General features: G+C 55.5%; 2 protein-coding genes across 5 annotated transcripts in view; both read left to right on the forward strand.

Annotated features, from left to right (window-relative positions):
• LOC114616306 (histone-lysine N-methyltransferase EHMT2-like) overlaps positions 1-11,428 on the forward strand; it is a 16,862-nt gene extending 5,434 nt beyond the window's left edge. For 2 of the 4 annotated variants that reach the window (XM_028761795.1, XM_028761796.1), the window contains 21 exons: positions 2,357-2,497; positions 2,583-2,697; positions 2,851-2,952; positions 3,151-3,299; positions 3,392-3,535; positions 3,616-3,851; positions 3,933-4,115; positions 4,191-4,303; positions 4,546-4,652; positions 4,743-4,865; positions 4,952-5,053; positions 5,383-5,487; positions 5,612-5,766; positions 5,845-6,012; positions 8,003-8,147; positions 8,393-8,470; positions 8,784-8,899; positions 8,998-9,084; positions 9,941-10,019; positions 10,167-10,342; positions 11,022-11,428. In XM_028761795.1, the coding sequence (XP_028617628.1) occupies positions 2,357-2,497; positions 2,583-2,697; positions 2,851-2,952; positions 3,151-3,299; positions 3,392-3,535; positions 3,616-3,851; positions 3,933-4,115; positions 4,191-4,303; positions 4,546-4,652; positions 4,743-4,865; positions 4,952-5,053; positions 5,383-5,487; positions 5,612-5,766; positions 5,845-6,012; positions 8,003-8,147; positions 8,393-8,470; positions 8,784-8,899; positions 8,998-9,084; positions 9,941-10,019; positions 10,167-10,342; positions 11,022-11,202 (2,805 nt within the window). In that variant the 3' untranslated portion in view covers positions 11,203-11,428. The remainder of the gene's footprint in view (positions 1-2,356; positions 2,498-2,582; positions 2,698-2,850; positions 2,953-3,150; positions 3,300-3,391; positions 3,536-3,615; positions 3,852-3,932; positions 4,116-4,190; positions 4,304-4,545; positions 4,653-4,742; positions 4,866-4,951; positions 5,054-5,382; positions 5,488-5,611; positions 5,767-5,844; positions 6,013-8,002; positions 8,148-8,392; positions 8,471-8,783; positions 8,900-8,997; positions 9,085-9,940; positions 10,020-10,166; positions 10,343-11,021) is intronic. The other 2 variants (XM_028761793.1, XM_028761794.1) reach the window with 2 other exon arrangements.
• A 416-nt stretch (positions 11,429-11,844) lies between these two features.
• The window catches only part of LOC114616305 (choline transporter-like protein 4), a gene marked incomplete at its 3' end in the record, with an annotated part of 9,998 nt that continues 7,669 nt past the window's right edge, over positions 11,845-14,173 (forward strand). Inside the window, exons 1-2 of the mRNA XM_028761792.1 lie at positions 11,845-11,878; positions 14,095-14,143. Coding sequence (XP_028617625.1) covers positions 11,845-11,878; positions 14,095-14,143 — 83 coding nt within the window. The remainder of the gene's footprint in view (positions 11,879-14,094; positions 14,144-14,173) is intronic.

The raw sequence follows: 14,173 nt of genomic DNA on the forward strand, positions 1-14,173 counted from the left end.
GATTAAAGGCGTGCGCCACCACCGCCCGGCTGTTTGTTTGTTTTTTAAGATTTATTTATGCTGGGCAGTGGTGGTGCACGCCTTTAATCCCAGCACTTGGGAGGCAGAGGCAGGCGGATTTCTGAGTTCGAGGCCAGCCTGGTCTACAGAGTGAGTTCCAGGACAGCCAGGGCTACACAGAGAAACCCTGTCTTGAAAAACAAAACAAAGATTTATTTATTTAGTGTATGTGAGTACACTGTATCTGTCTTCAGACACACCAGAAGAGGGCATCGGATCCCATTACAGTTGGTTGTGAGCCACCCTGTGGTTGCTGGGAATTGAACTCAGAACCTCTGGAAGAGGTGTCAGTGCTCTTAACCACCAAGCCATCTCTCCAGCCCTGATTTTACTCTCTTACAATTTGTAGGTTTGAGTTTTCAGAACGTTTCCCAGCGTTTGAGGCTGAACCTGGGGCTTGGCAAGTGCAATAGTCAGACGTGCATCACCGGGCAAGCTCTGTTGTGTCTGTGAGTGCCTGCCTGGCTTTTCTCCATGAGGTCTGGGGATGGCTTAGATCTTACACTGGAGGGGCAGGCGCTTCACCTGTTCATCCAGCTCCCTGTCCGTCGGATTTGCTTTTTGTGTATTTTATACTCTGCTGTGGAAACTCTCCACTGAACAGAGAAGGGAGCGGTGAGCCCCAGCACACAGCTGCCCTCCTGTGTGCACTACAGAGCGAGCCTCAGGGTCCTGTTTGTGTGAAAGTGATTTCTCTTGGCAGTTCCAAACAGGCCTGTACTTTATTTTTGCTGATTTGGGGATTAAACTCAAGGCCTCGCATGGTGAGCAAGCACTGAACTGCTATGTAAATAATTTCAGACCTCGTCCACTACCAAGTTGCCTTGGAGTAGCCCAGCTTTAACTTACTCTTGTAGTCTGCCTGCCTCCAAGTGCCTGGGATTATAGGCTGCACCATGGGTTTTGTTTTGTGTTTTGAGACAGGGTCCCAATATGTAGCCCTGGCTAGCCTCAAACTCAAAGAGAACCCTCTGCCTTTTTCTGCCTTTGCCTCCTAAATGCTGGGATTAAGTCGAGTAGAACTATGTCTGTCTTTCTTACTTTTTATTTGAGATAAGGTCTCTCTACATAGCCTTAGCTACCTTGGTACTTTCTTTTCCCCTTGTGTGGGTGTGTGTGTGCGCGTGTGGGTGTGGGTGGGTGTGGGTGTGGTTTGTTTTTCGAGGCAGGGTTTCTCTGTGTAGCCCTGGCTGTCCTGGAAGTCACTTTGTAGACCAGGCTGTCCTTGAACTCAGAAATCCTCCTGCCTCTGCCTCCCAAGTGCTGGATTAAAGGCATGCTTTTTCTAAAGGGGGACGGGGCTTGAAACTGAGTCTCTCTTTGTAGCCTAGGTTTGAACTTCCACATCACCTGCCTCCTCCTCCTCCTCGCTTGCTTGTGAGCTGATTAAGTTGTTTGTAGTTCTAGAAGTGAGATTCCCTTCCAGTGCCTTCTGCTGTTTGTCTCAGGGTGCAGTCATGTAACCAACTTGCTACGTAGGCAGCGATGACCCTGAGCTTCTGGGTTGCTTTTTAATGTGTATGAGTGTTCTTCCCGTGTGTGTATATTGCACTGTCTGCGTGCCTGGTGCCGTTGGAAGTCAGAAGAGCATTGATGTTCTGAGACCAGAGTTACAGACAGTTGGGAGCCACCAGTTGGGTGCTGGGAGCTGAACCCAGGTCCTTTGCAAGAGCAGCAACATCTTGCCATCTCTCCAGCCCCAGCTGCTGAGCTTCTGATCCTGTGTCTCCCGAGTGTCTGGTGCTTTCTTCTGTTTTTTTTTTGTTTTTGATTTTTTTTGGGTGGGGGGAGAAAATATGGAAGTGGGTACAGGTACCTCCTTCCTATTGCCTGTCATTGGAAGCTGTGTGGGGAGTTTGGTCATTTCTTTTACTGGTAAGTGTTGACACACTCCAGAGGCAGAGGCGTAGGATCTCCATGAGTTCCAGGTAGTGACCAGAACTACCTCGTGAGGCCCTGACTCCAAACAAACAAAAAGAAAACTTTGACAATGGGCCTGTGGTTTCCGGTGACGGTGGCCTGACCCCTTTGTTAGTGAACACCTCATTAGGTTTTTGTAGAGTGGTTTTGTTGCTGTGAGTAGCCTCCTCTGTGTGTTTCCTAGTGCCAGCCCTTTTCACTGCTGTGTAGTGTTCTGTGCCTCTGTCCCTGTCCCTGTCCAGTCCTTTCCTGCTTCTCCCCATATCCACCACCTGGAGCTTTCCCGGGGAAGGGGGGGTGGTAATGGAATGGGGCCTCGGGATCCCCTGAGATAGCTGCAGTTTGCTGGTTTCCCAGCCTGACTTTTTTCTTTCAGTCTGAAGTCGAAGCTCTAGCCGAACAGTTGAGTGAAGAGGAGGAGGAGGAAGAGGAGGAAGAAGAAGAGGAGGAAGAGGAAGAAGAGGAAGAGGAGGAAGAAGAGGAGGAGGACGAGGAGTCCGGGAATCAGTCAGACAGGGTAAGAGGAGAGACTGGCCTTCCTGGAGGAGTGGGGGAGCTGTTCTGAGCTGGGAGCAGAGCTCTTGAACCTTCCTCTTCCACAGAGCGGCTCTAGCGGCCGGCGCAAGGCCAAGAAGAAATGGCGGAAAGACAGCCCGTGGGTGAAGCCGTCTAGGAAACGGCGGAAGCGAGAACCTCCGAGGGCCAAGGAGCCAAGAGGTAAGAAGGCTCCTCTGCTCTCGGGTCCCCTCCTCCGGCCCCAGAGAGCAGTACACACTCAGATGCTCGTGCATGTTCACTGTGTAGACCGCATGTGCGCACGCGCCCAGGCCCCGTGAGCCCCCACTCTCACTCTCTCTGTCTCTGTGTCAGGAGTGAATGGTGTGGGTTCCTCAGGGCCCAGTGAGTACATGGAGGTTCCTCTGGGGTCCCTGGAGCTGCCCAGCGAGGGGACCCTCTCCCCCAACCACGCTGGTAATTAATTGCCAACTACCGGGACAGGGAGCCACCAGGGGGTGCCCATGGGGGTGGAGGGAAATCCTGCCAGAGCTGGGGTGTCCATGCCAGGCTTTGGGGTTCTAGAAAGTGAAGGGGTGGCTGGGCGGGAAGGAGGGGACCCTCCCAGTGGGTGAGGGGCAAGGCCTCCGTCATCTCTGTCTCTTCCTGTCTAAGGGGTCTCCAATGACACGTCTTCGCTGGAGACGGAGCGTGGGTTTGAGGAGCTGCCCCTCTGCAGCTGCCGCATGGAGGCACCCAAGATTGACCGCATCAGTGAGAGGGCAGGACACAAGTGCATGGCCACAGAAAGTGTGGACGGAGAGGTGGGTCTGGGTGCCGCTGGCTCAGGAAGCCTGGAGTGAGCTAGCCTGGGCCCTGGCCTCACCCTCACTCCCTGACCTTCCTTCCCCCCTAGCTGCTGGGCTGCAATGCTGCCATCCTCAAGCGGGAGACCATGCGGCCGTCCAGCCGCGTGGCACTGATGGTGCTCTGTGAGGCCCACCGAGCTCGCATGGTCAAGCACCATTGCTGCCCGGGCTGCGGCTACTTCTGCACGGCGGTGAGTGACCGTCGGGGTGGATGGCGGCCTGACCAGCAAGAGCAAGCTCAGGGGCTGACTGCCTTCTCTCCCTTCCCCAGGGCACCTTCCTGGAATGCCACCCTGACTTCCGTGTAGCTCACCGCTTCCATAAGGCCTGCGTATCCCAGCTCAATGGGATGGTCTTCTGTCCCCACTGTGGAGAGGATGCTTCAGAGGCCCAGGAGGTCACCATTCCTCGGGGCGATGGGGGAACACCCCCAGTTGGCACCGCAGTGCCTGCTCCGCCACCCCTGGCACATGATGCCCCAGGGCGAGCAGATACCTCCCAGCCCAGGTATAGGCCCCTCCCCACCACAACCACCCTGCTCCCCATCTTATCTCCCTTGCTCCCGGACCTGAGAACCTTCTTCCACAGCGCCCGGATGCGTGGGCACGGAGAGCCGCGGCGCCCGCCCTGCGATCCCCTGGCCGACACCATCGACAGCTCAGGGCCTTCGCTGACTCTGCCTAATGGCAGCTGCCTCTCGGCTGTAGGTCTGCCCCCAGGGCCGGGCCGGGAAGCCCTGGAGAAAGCCTTGGTCATCCAGGAGTCGGAGAGGTGAGTTTGTGCTGTTTTCAGGGTACGAATGGGCCAGAGAAATAGGTGTTGCTGTTGGTACTTAAATCTGAGCAGCCCACCTTCTCCCGCTCCGTCCCCTGACAGACGGAAGAAGCTGCGTTTCCACCCACGGCAGCTGTACCTGTCGGTGAAACAGGGAGAGCTGCAGAAGGTGATCCTTATGCTGCGTGAGTGTCTATCCCACCAGGAGGGGCTAAGGGTCTGAGGGCCTTGTGGAGTATGAGAGGTCACGTGACCCTCCGTGATGGGTCCCGCTCCAGTGTGTAATCCACAGTCCAGTGCGTAACTCACAAGCTTTCCCGGCACGGAGGCTGTGCTCCTCTAGTGCACAGCTTGCCTAGCAGGGAGTCCCCTGATGTCGGGCTGTCCCACCCCCAGCTCTCTTACCTCTTGTTGTCTCTGCCTGCAGTAGACAACCTGGATCCCAACTTCCAGAGCGACCAGCAGAGCAAGCGCACGCCCCTGCACGCAGCCGCCCAGAAGGGGTCCGTGGAGATCTGTCATGTGCTGCTGCAGGTCAGTCGTCATAACCCTTCCCCACCTCACTGTCCAACCCCTCCCCAGCATCCTCCGTCCCTGGTGCCAGCCTTCCTCTCCTCCTCACAGGCAGGAGCCAACATCAATGCCGTAGATAAGCAGCAGCGCACGCCACTGATGGAGGCCGTGGTGAACAACCACCTGGAGGTGGCGCGTTACATGGTGCAGTTAGGTGGCTGTGTCTACAGCAAGGTGCGGGATGGAGCTGGAGGGACACAGGGCTGGGCGGTGGGCGCGGGGTGCCAGCTGGAGGGTTCACTGCCTCGTGTTTCCCTCAGGAAGAGGATGGCTCTACCTGTCTACACCATGCAGCCAAAATTGGGAACTTGGAGATGGTCAGCCTGCTGCTGAGCACAGGACAGGTGGACGTCAATGCCCAGGTCAGCAGCCCGGCTGCCCTTCCCGTATGCGGGCTCCTTGGCCGTCTGTCCCCTGGGCTCTGGTCCCACTTCTTCCTTAGCTGACCTGACCCTCCCCCACCGCCTCCCACTGCTCATGTGGGCTCCCTCATTTCTTTGGTTCATGAAACTCAAGTCCCTCCTCTATCTCTGAGCGTGTCCAGTGAGGTCCCCTGAGAGCCTGTGGCGGGGAGTGTACATCTCTGGAATACTCCATTCTCTGGCTTTGGCTGTTCCCAGAAGTGCCCCTAGCGCCTGTTTTCTGGTTAGCAAGTCTGGACTCTCATCCCCTGCCTCCTTCCCTCCCTCAGGACAGCGGGGGCTGGACGCCCATCATCTGGGCAGCCGAGCACAAGCACATCGATGTGATCCGTATGCTGCTGACCCGGGGTGCCGACGTCACCCTTACTGACAATGTGAGGGACACTCAAGGGGGCTGAGAGGACTTGTGGCGGGTAACAGGAGTCCCCTGTGCAGAGTGGGGGCTGAGTTTAAGGATTCTGTCACCTGCAACACAGTCTCTGCCCTTCATCTCCACAGGAGGAAAATATCTGTCTGCACTGGGCCTCCTTCACGGGTAGTGCTGCCATCGCTGAGGTCCTCCTGAATGCCCAGTGTGACCTCCATGCTGTCAACTACCATGGGGACACGCCCCTGCACATAGCCGCCAGGGAGAGCTACCATGACTGTGTTCTGTAAGCCCCAGCTTCCCCGACCCTGGCACCCAGACCCCACTGTGCAGTCTCTGACCCAGGCTTTCTGTCCCTCTTCAGGTTGTTCCTGTCTCGTGGAGCCAACCCTGAGCTTCGGAACAAAGAAGGGGACACGGCGTGGGATCTGACCCCAGAGCGCTCCGATGTGTGGTTTGCGCTGCAGCTTAACCGCAAGCTCAGGCTGGGGGTCGGGAACCGGGCTGTCCGCACCGAGAAGATCATCTGCCGGTGAGTGTAGCCCAGATGTCCGTGCCCATGGCCGCGGCCCCTTCCCAGCCCCAGGACATCCAGAGAATTGCTAGAATCATCTTGCCAGTAGGGGAGGTGGAAGTAAGGGACTAAGCCAGTGAGACCTCCAGTTTGCAAGAGAGCCTTCGGCTAAGCCTAGCAAACGGAGTTCAGTCCCTGGACCCACATTCAGAAAGCCAAGTTGTCCTCTGTCTTACAAGCACATAGCATGACACACTCACCCACGATTGAACAAAGCTGAGGGCAGGGTGTGGTAGCCCACACCTGTAATCTCAGCGGGAAGGAGGCAGACGGTTGGTTGATTTGAACTTGAGGCCAGCTTGGTTTGTAGGTGTGTAGTGAGTCCCAGGTCATTGAGGCTCACACAGTGAGACCTTATCTTTTAAAAAAAAAGAAAGAGGAAAAGAAAAAGGACGTTTCCCCAGCCTTAGAGGTGACTGAGATAGGAGAATTACTGAGTTTGAGGCAGACACCCACATAAGAATTTCAGAGAGGAGCTGGGTGTCACCTGTGACCCCTCCTAATCTGAAGGCTGATTACCACTTCTTGAGCCTGTGTTGACTGGAAAGCAGCCTTTGCAACATGAGGAGACTCAGACCTTAAAAAGAAAAACAAACATCAACCACAAGGAGAGTGTGGGGCGGCCCAGCTGCTGAATGTGCATGCCGAGTTCAAGCCACGAGCCCACCAGAAGGAGAGAGCTGTCTCCTGAAGGTTGCCCTCTGACCTCTACGTGTACACTGTATCCTGTGCACACCACGCATGCACGTGCACACACACTAAGATGCAGAGCTTCTCAAGCCAAGTATGTGGTAATGACCTTTGATCGCTCTGCTCTGAAGGCAGATTTAGGCTGATCTCTGAGTTCCAGGGCTACACAGTGAGATGCTGTCTCAAGAAGGGAAGGGGTGGAAGGGCATTCTTTGAGGGGAGGCTTTTAGGGGTGTGGGGTGGGAGACAGGGTTTCTCTGTGTAGCCCTGGCTGGCCTGGAACTCGCAGAGCTCCCTGTAACTCTGCCTCCTGAGTGCTGGGATTAAAGGCGTACATCATGGTACCCAGAAGGACTGTGACCTTTAATTGTCGCACTCAGGCAGAGCAGATGGAGCTGACTTCCAGGATAGCCAGAGCTACAGAATGAGACGGTCTCAAAAAAAACAAAAAAAAAAGAATGGATCTGGAGTGGAGGCTCAGTGGTTAAAGCAGCGGCTGCTGTTGCAGAGGACCCAAGTTCAGTTCTCACCACCCACATGGCGGCTCACAACCATCTGTAATTTGAGTTCCAGAAGATTCTTCTGACCTCTGTGGGCACCAGACATACATGTGGGGCACATAAGTGCAGGCAAAATATTCATACACGTAAAATGATAAGATACCTTTTTCGGGTGGTCAGTTTGTAATACAAGTGTATTCTGTACAAGCTGAGTACGTTGCTCTGTGTCTGTCCTTATGGCGTCTAAGGAGGCGGAGGCAGGAAGATCATGATTTCATGTTTAAGGCCAGCCGGGGCATTGTAGCAAGACTCAGTCTCCAGCTAAAATTTAAAAGTCCAGAGTCCAGCAGGGTGGTGACATGTGTCTCTAATCCTAGCACTCGGGATCGAGGGCAGGGGAATCAAGAGTCCAAGTCATTCTCTATCTCGCAATTCGGGGCCAGCCTGGGTTATATGATGCTGTATCTCACAAAGGAGTAAAAAAAAGGTTGGGCTGGAAACAGCTCGGTGGTAGAGGGTTCCTTGGCCTGTCTGCAGTCTCACTAAGAAACAAAAATAACCCACTCACTGTCTGGGACATAATTATTTCTTAGCCGAGAGTCTTTTCCTTGGTGTCTTACCTTGTTTTTTTTGTTTGTTTTCAAGAAAGTCTCACTGCATGTGCTGAGATTAAAGGTGCCACCACCCCAGCACCCTTGCACCAAGGAGTCCTCCCCTCAGAAATGCTCTGGCATTAACGTCGTCTGCCCCTTGTGTAGGGATGTAGCCCGAGGCTATGAGAACGTGCCCATCCCCTGCGTCAATGGTGTGGATGGGGAGCCGTGCCCGGAGGACTATAAGTACATCTCTGAGAACTGTGAGACCTCCACCATGAACATCGACCGCAACATCACCCACCTGCAGGTGAGGCGGGGCCCGCAGGGCCTGAAAGGAGCCTGGTGTGGGGGTACCTCCACCCAGGTGGGGGGCATGGAGACTCCCCCTCCACATGAGGTGGGGGGTGCGGAGACTCCCCCTCCACACGGGGTGGGGAGCACGGAGACTCCCCCTCCACATGGGGTGGGGAGCACAGAGACTCCCCTCACTAGGACCATCACCATCACTGTCCTGAACCAGAACCCCACTCACAGCAACTCTTCCCCACCCAGCACTGCACGTGTGTTGATGACTGCTCGAGCTCCAACTGCCTGTGTGGTCAGCTCAGCATCCGATGCTGGTATGACAAGGTGCGTGTCCCTCACCTGGCCACTCTCGCCAAGGAGCCAGGACCCTGCTCTGTTGGGGATGAGACAGGGTGTAGCAGGAAGCCCTGTCACCCTGCCAGGAATTCAATGGGCCTCTCTGCTCGGGTATATGCAAATGGACTCGATGCCCGCCTGCACACTTCCTGGTCTCTGACCTCGGCCTGCAGACTTTCTGCACCTTCCTCTCCTGCTCTGGGCTGGGGTCAGAGTGGAGTTTCCTGTGGAGTCCTCTGGGTCCTGGGCAGCTGAAATGGGCCCCACAGAGAAACCACTGTCCCCTCCCTCCGCACCCCAGGACGGGCGGCTGCTCCAGGAGTTTAACAAGATCGAGCCCCCCCTGATCTTTGAGTGTAACCAGGCATGCTCCTGCTGGAGAAGCTGCAAGAACCGCGTGGTGCAGAGCGGCATCAAGTGAGGCGCGCGCCCTGGCACCCTGCCTCGCCTCCGCCTCCCTCCCCTGGGGCTCTCCTGGTGTCCCACACTCAGTATGACTCCCTCTCCACCTCTAGGGTGCGGCTGCAGCTCTACCGGACTGCCAAGATGGGCTGGGGGGTCCGTGCCTTGCAGACCATTCCCCAGGGCACGTTCATCTGCGAGTAAGTTCACCCTGAGACTGTGGTGTGTCAGCATTCTGCTGACCCCCAGGCCCCACTCTGACCTCCTGCCTCCTTCTCAACTGAAGACAGAGCTTGGCCTCCCTCTGCTCTGAACCCCAGAGCTCCGTGTCATCCTGCATGTACCCCCACCCACCGAGTGTGTTTCCAGACATCATGTCGTCCCTTTCCTTACTGCCTAGATGTAGCTAGCACGCCTGCAGCGGACAGACCTGGGTGTGAGCTGTGTTCTGTTGTGTCCCCGGCCACTTTATTTAATCTCTCCCGGCCTTATTCATCTTCTCTGTAAAGTGAGAATAGCTCCCTCCTGTGCACCTCCTCCCCATGGCCATTAGACTCACCTCGGTCTCTGTGGCCTTTAGAGCAGAGAAGCCCCTTCACCTGCTCAGACACCTGCTCTGAGGACCGCCCCATTTCTTTCTCTGTTCCCTCAACTTCTCAGCCGCCCTTATCTGTCCTTAGGTTGTGCAGTTCCTCTGCAAGCTACATGGGGCAGTGCAGTGTCACAGCTGATGAGGCTGTGCACAGCCTGCCTGTGTGATAGATAGTTCCTGGTGCACACACTTCCCCATGTCTAAGCCTGGCAACTTTGCACCCAGCCAGCCACCAAGGATGCTAATCCTCAGGGCACACCCTCCCCATCATCTCCCACCGTGCCTCTGCAGGTCTGCAGGCTCTCCTCCCACCTCCGCCCCACAGAGTCTCACACCTGTGCCAGCTGCACAGGGGACCCCTAGTGGCTGGACCGTGTCCTGCACCCCTCCCCTGGGCTCTGAGAACTGAGATGGGAGGGGGCCCAGAGCCCCGCTCACACGCAGAGCAAGTGTCTGTCCAATAGGTATGTGGGAGAGCTGATCTCGGACGCCGAGGCCGACGTGAGGGAGGATGACTCGTACCTCTTCGATTTAGACAACAAGGTGGGAAGCGGCACCTGTGTCCTCTGCAGCCTCCTGGGACATCTGGGAGTGGAAACCTGGGTGGAGGGACTGGGTCTCACTGCAGGAAAACTACCAAGGTGAGTGGGTGGAGGTGGGTATTAAGAACATTGTGTCCCCCACCCCCAGGATGGTGAGGTTTACTGCATTGATGCCCGTTACTATGGCAACATCAGTCGCTTCATTAACCACCTGTGTGACCCCAACATCATCCCTGTCCGGGTCTTCATGCTGCACCAGGACCTGCGGTTCCCGCGCATTGCTTTCTTCAGCTCCAGGGACATCCGGACTGGGGAGGAGCTGGGGTGAGGAACCCCAGCAGTCCTGGGCCAGCCTGAGGGGCCAACCAGCCTTTGGTGTTCTTAAGTGTCCCTTGGAGGGCTTGTTAAAACAGTGCAAGGCAGGTGTGGGGACATGCATTCATGATCACAGCACTCAGGAGACCGAGGCAGGAGGATCACAAAGAGTCTGGGCTATAGAGTAAGACCCTGTGTCCAAAAAAAAACCAACAAAAAGAGAAGTCCAGCCTGCCCTGGTATCACATGCTAGTCACGCCAGTATTTAAAAGAGGTTGCGGCAGAAGTAACCACAAATTCAAGGCCAGCCTGGGCCATCTAGACAGTTCCAGGACAGCTAGGCCTATAGAGAGAGACCCTATCTTAAAAAACAAGGAAGGGGGTGAGGGCAAGGGTGGGTTGACTGGATGATGGAGTAGCTGTAAAGTGTGCTAGGCTCTTGGCTGCATCCCACCTCCCACAGAGCCTCTTGAGATTCTGGTCCCAAGCCTGGGAGGGCAGAAGCCTGCATTTGTGACAGTTCTCTGGGAGTGGGGATCAATAGACCAACAAAGACATGGGGTCTATCTGGAGAAGTGTTCAGGTGGAGGGAGGATTCTTTCCTAGAGAAAGGGCTCCTGTGGCTCTGGGAGATGGGTTCTGAGTGTCTGGATCCATGGGTCAAGGGCTCCTATGTTTCCCCTGCCAGGTTTGACTACGGTGACCGATTCTGGGACATCAAGAGCAAGTATTTCACCTGCCAGTGCGGCTCCGAGAAGTGTAAGCATTCAGCCGAGGCCATCGCCCTGGAGCAGAGCCGCCTGGCCCGGCTGGACCCCCACCCGGAGCTGCTCCCTGACCTCAGCTCCCTGCCCCCCATCAATACCTGAGGACTCTTAAAATCCAGGCCAGGGCACTGCCCTTCAGACATTCCTCCGTCAGAGACCCCAGTTAGGCCTGGAAGGTTGACAGCCCCTCTCCCAGAGCTGGTTTCTCACTGGGAGTGACTTCAGGGCTGGCCTACCCCACTGAGCCTGGCCTCAGTTTGCTGATTGAAGTTGGGCCTCCGCCAACTGATTTTCTGTGTTCTCAATAAATGTTGGGTTTGGTAATAAACTGTCCGGTGATTGTTTCAGGACAATGAGGACTGCAGGGCTAAGGGGACAGAGGTGGGAAGCAAGCAAGCTGTGGGCTGCCACCTGGTGGGAGAGAAGAGCAGTGGGGTACCCATGGGCCACAAATCACAACCTAGAGGTTTGGGTGTGCCACAGTTGAAGTACTCTGAATAACTATGCAGTGTTTTCTTATCAAAGTACTCGAGTTTCTTCCTCCTGTGGTCAGACCCTGCAAGCGGCTCCTGGGGCCCAGTTCTAGGCCGGGTACCCCTGAGCTGGCTGAGAGTTGAGATAAGGAACTGTAGAGGACCGCAGGCAGGGGCGGGGCTGTGACGTCGGGGAGGGGAGGGGAGGGCGGGGCGGGCGGCAGGTGAGCGGCTAGGTCTCCCTGGCTCCAATCACTCTGGAGACTGAGCCATGGGGAGAAAGCAGAATGAAAACGAGGCTTACGGTAAGGCTGGGGTCAGAGGCCCGGGCTCTGGAGAGAGGTGGCTGGGCTCTGCAGCCATGGCGGCCGAGGTTGTATCCTGACTGAGGAACTGGAGTCTTGGGTCTCTGAGGAGAGCCTGCAGGAAAACAGGAGTCAAGGAAAAGAGACAGAATCTGGTCCTGGGAGGATGGTCCGAGCCACCGGAAAGGACTTGCATACTAAATGGAATCTGGGTGAACAGGAGTTGGGGCTGGCGTCTAGAAGGGGGAGGTCAGGCCTGGGCTGTAGGTCCCTGAGGGCAGAGCCCTGACAAACAAAGCCTGTGTGGTTAGAAGGCAGGTTAGGGTCCTGAAGACTTAAGAGTCCAGCAGTGTCCTGTGCTGTAGAACCTCCAAGAGTCGGGGCTGGGGTTCCTGTGAGTCAGAGAGCTCCTTTAGACTTTGGAGCTCAGAGGAGCACAGATTGCTGGAGAGGGGTCTGTTAACCCACACTCCATGAAGAGGAAGAGTCTGACACTCCTGGGGTCTGTGAGGAGTTGGGGAGATGAGCCTCTGAACTAATAAAGTCCTTTGAGGAGTAGGAGGCTGGAACCCAAATTCTGTGGTCTGCCTGCTAGGATTCCTGTAAAGTGTGGGGCCTGGGACCTTGAGCTACTGGGGTCTGCCTGCTAGAATCCCAGAGAGGAGTGGGGGGCTAGTACCATGGACTAAGGGAATTCTTTTGAATAGGGGGTGGAGCTGCTGGAGTCCCCCTGGTAGGGCCCCTGTGAGGAGTGGGGGGAGCAGAGACAGCTGACACCTGCCTTAAGGTTTCCGTTGGGAAGAAGTGTGTGCCTACCTGGAGCACTTTATTTAATAGGGGCCAGGGCGGTGTGGAAGTTGAGGCCTGAGGGCAGAGAAAGCAGGGAGGCCTGTTTCCAGAACTGCCGAAGTAAAGGGCTGGAAGTCTTTCCCCCAAATCCTGAGAAGCGTGAGACTGGACCGGGAAGAGAGAGGGCTGAGGGCTGGGCCTCCTCTAGGTGGGGCTGGTGTCCCCTAGGAGACGGAGTAATGGCCAGAGCACGCCACAGAAAACTTCCTGGAACAGCTTTGGGTCAATCATTGACCCTGTGTCTGTGAGCCCAGGTGGGACAGAGTCCAGAATGCCCACGAAAGAAGATACCTGCCCCAGGCTAGCCCAGCCCTCAGCTGTCCCTCAGCGTCCACCAGGACCCTAGCAGCCTGGCCCCACCCCCTCCCCTGTGTACTCAAGGAGGACCAGGAACAGGACGTGGCCACAACCACAGCAGTCGGCTCAGATGTCAATCTGGCTGGCTACCCAGAGCTCCGTGGTAGCCTGAGTGGGGGGTCTACAGAGCTGTAGGGTAGCCTGAGTGTGTGTGTGTGTGGGGGGGTCCTACGGAGCTCCCATTGACCTACAGAGTTTCATAGCTTTAACCATCCTTTCTTTGTCATATCCTTGAGCCAGAGGGCTGAGAGAAGTGATTGTGGTCCCCTGAGGGGCTCCCAAACTGGACGGTCCAGAGCTGACTTGGAACAGGATATAGGACAGAATTAGTACTGGGGTCTGAGGGCCACTAAGAGGGAATCCCAGAAGCTGGGCCACATACTACTCAGATGCCCTGAGGTACCAATCAAAAACCTTTAAGAATCACTTTAAGAAGCTTTTTCTAAAAAACCAATCAGGAGGCTGAAGCAGGAGGGTGGCGAGTTCAAGGCCAGCTTGGAGAACTCAGCAAGATCTTGTCTGATATACAAAGCAAAAATAAGAAAATAAATGGCTTCGGTCTGAAGGTGGTGGCACACGCCTTTAATGCCAGCTCTTGGGAGACAGAGGCAGGCAGATCTCCATGAGTTCAAGGCCAGCCTGGTCTACAGAGATCGTTCCAAGAGGCTAAAACTTTATAAAGAAACACTATCTCAAAAAAAAAAAGTAAATAAATAAAATAATTTGCTGTAGTTACAGTTTAGTGGCAGAGTTCTTGTCTCACACATAAGAAACCATAGATTCGATTTCCACTACTGCCAAAAATAAAGCCCCCACCTCCCTCCTGCTGCTGGGTAGCAGCCACAGCAGGCAACCATGGGACTGCTCTCTGACCAGGGTACTTTTAATCCAGGTCCCTAGGGTCCTGTTAGTCAGCTAGACAGGCTCCTGGGACTACGGAGTGTCTGAGAAGGACCGGATGTGGTGGGGAGAGAGACCCTCAATGACTCATCCTCCACTCCCCCTTTCAGGGAATTCGGCCAAATATGACCCCTCCTTTCGAGGCCCCATCAAAAACAGGTGAGCTATAGGCAATGCCCGAGGGATGTG

The sequence above is a fragment of the Grammomys surdaster genome, unplaced genomic scaffold (genome assembly GCF_004785775.1).
Source record: "Grammomys surdaster isolate TR1022 unplaced genomic scaffold, NIH_TR_1.0 315356, whole genome shotgun sequence".
NCBI classification, from domain to species: domain Eukaryota; kingdom Metazoa; phylum Chordata; class Mammalia; order Rodentia; family Muridae; genus Grammomys; species Grammomys surdaster.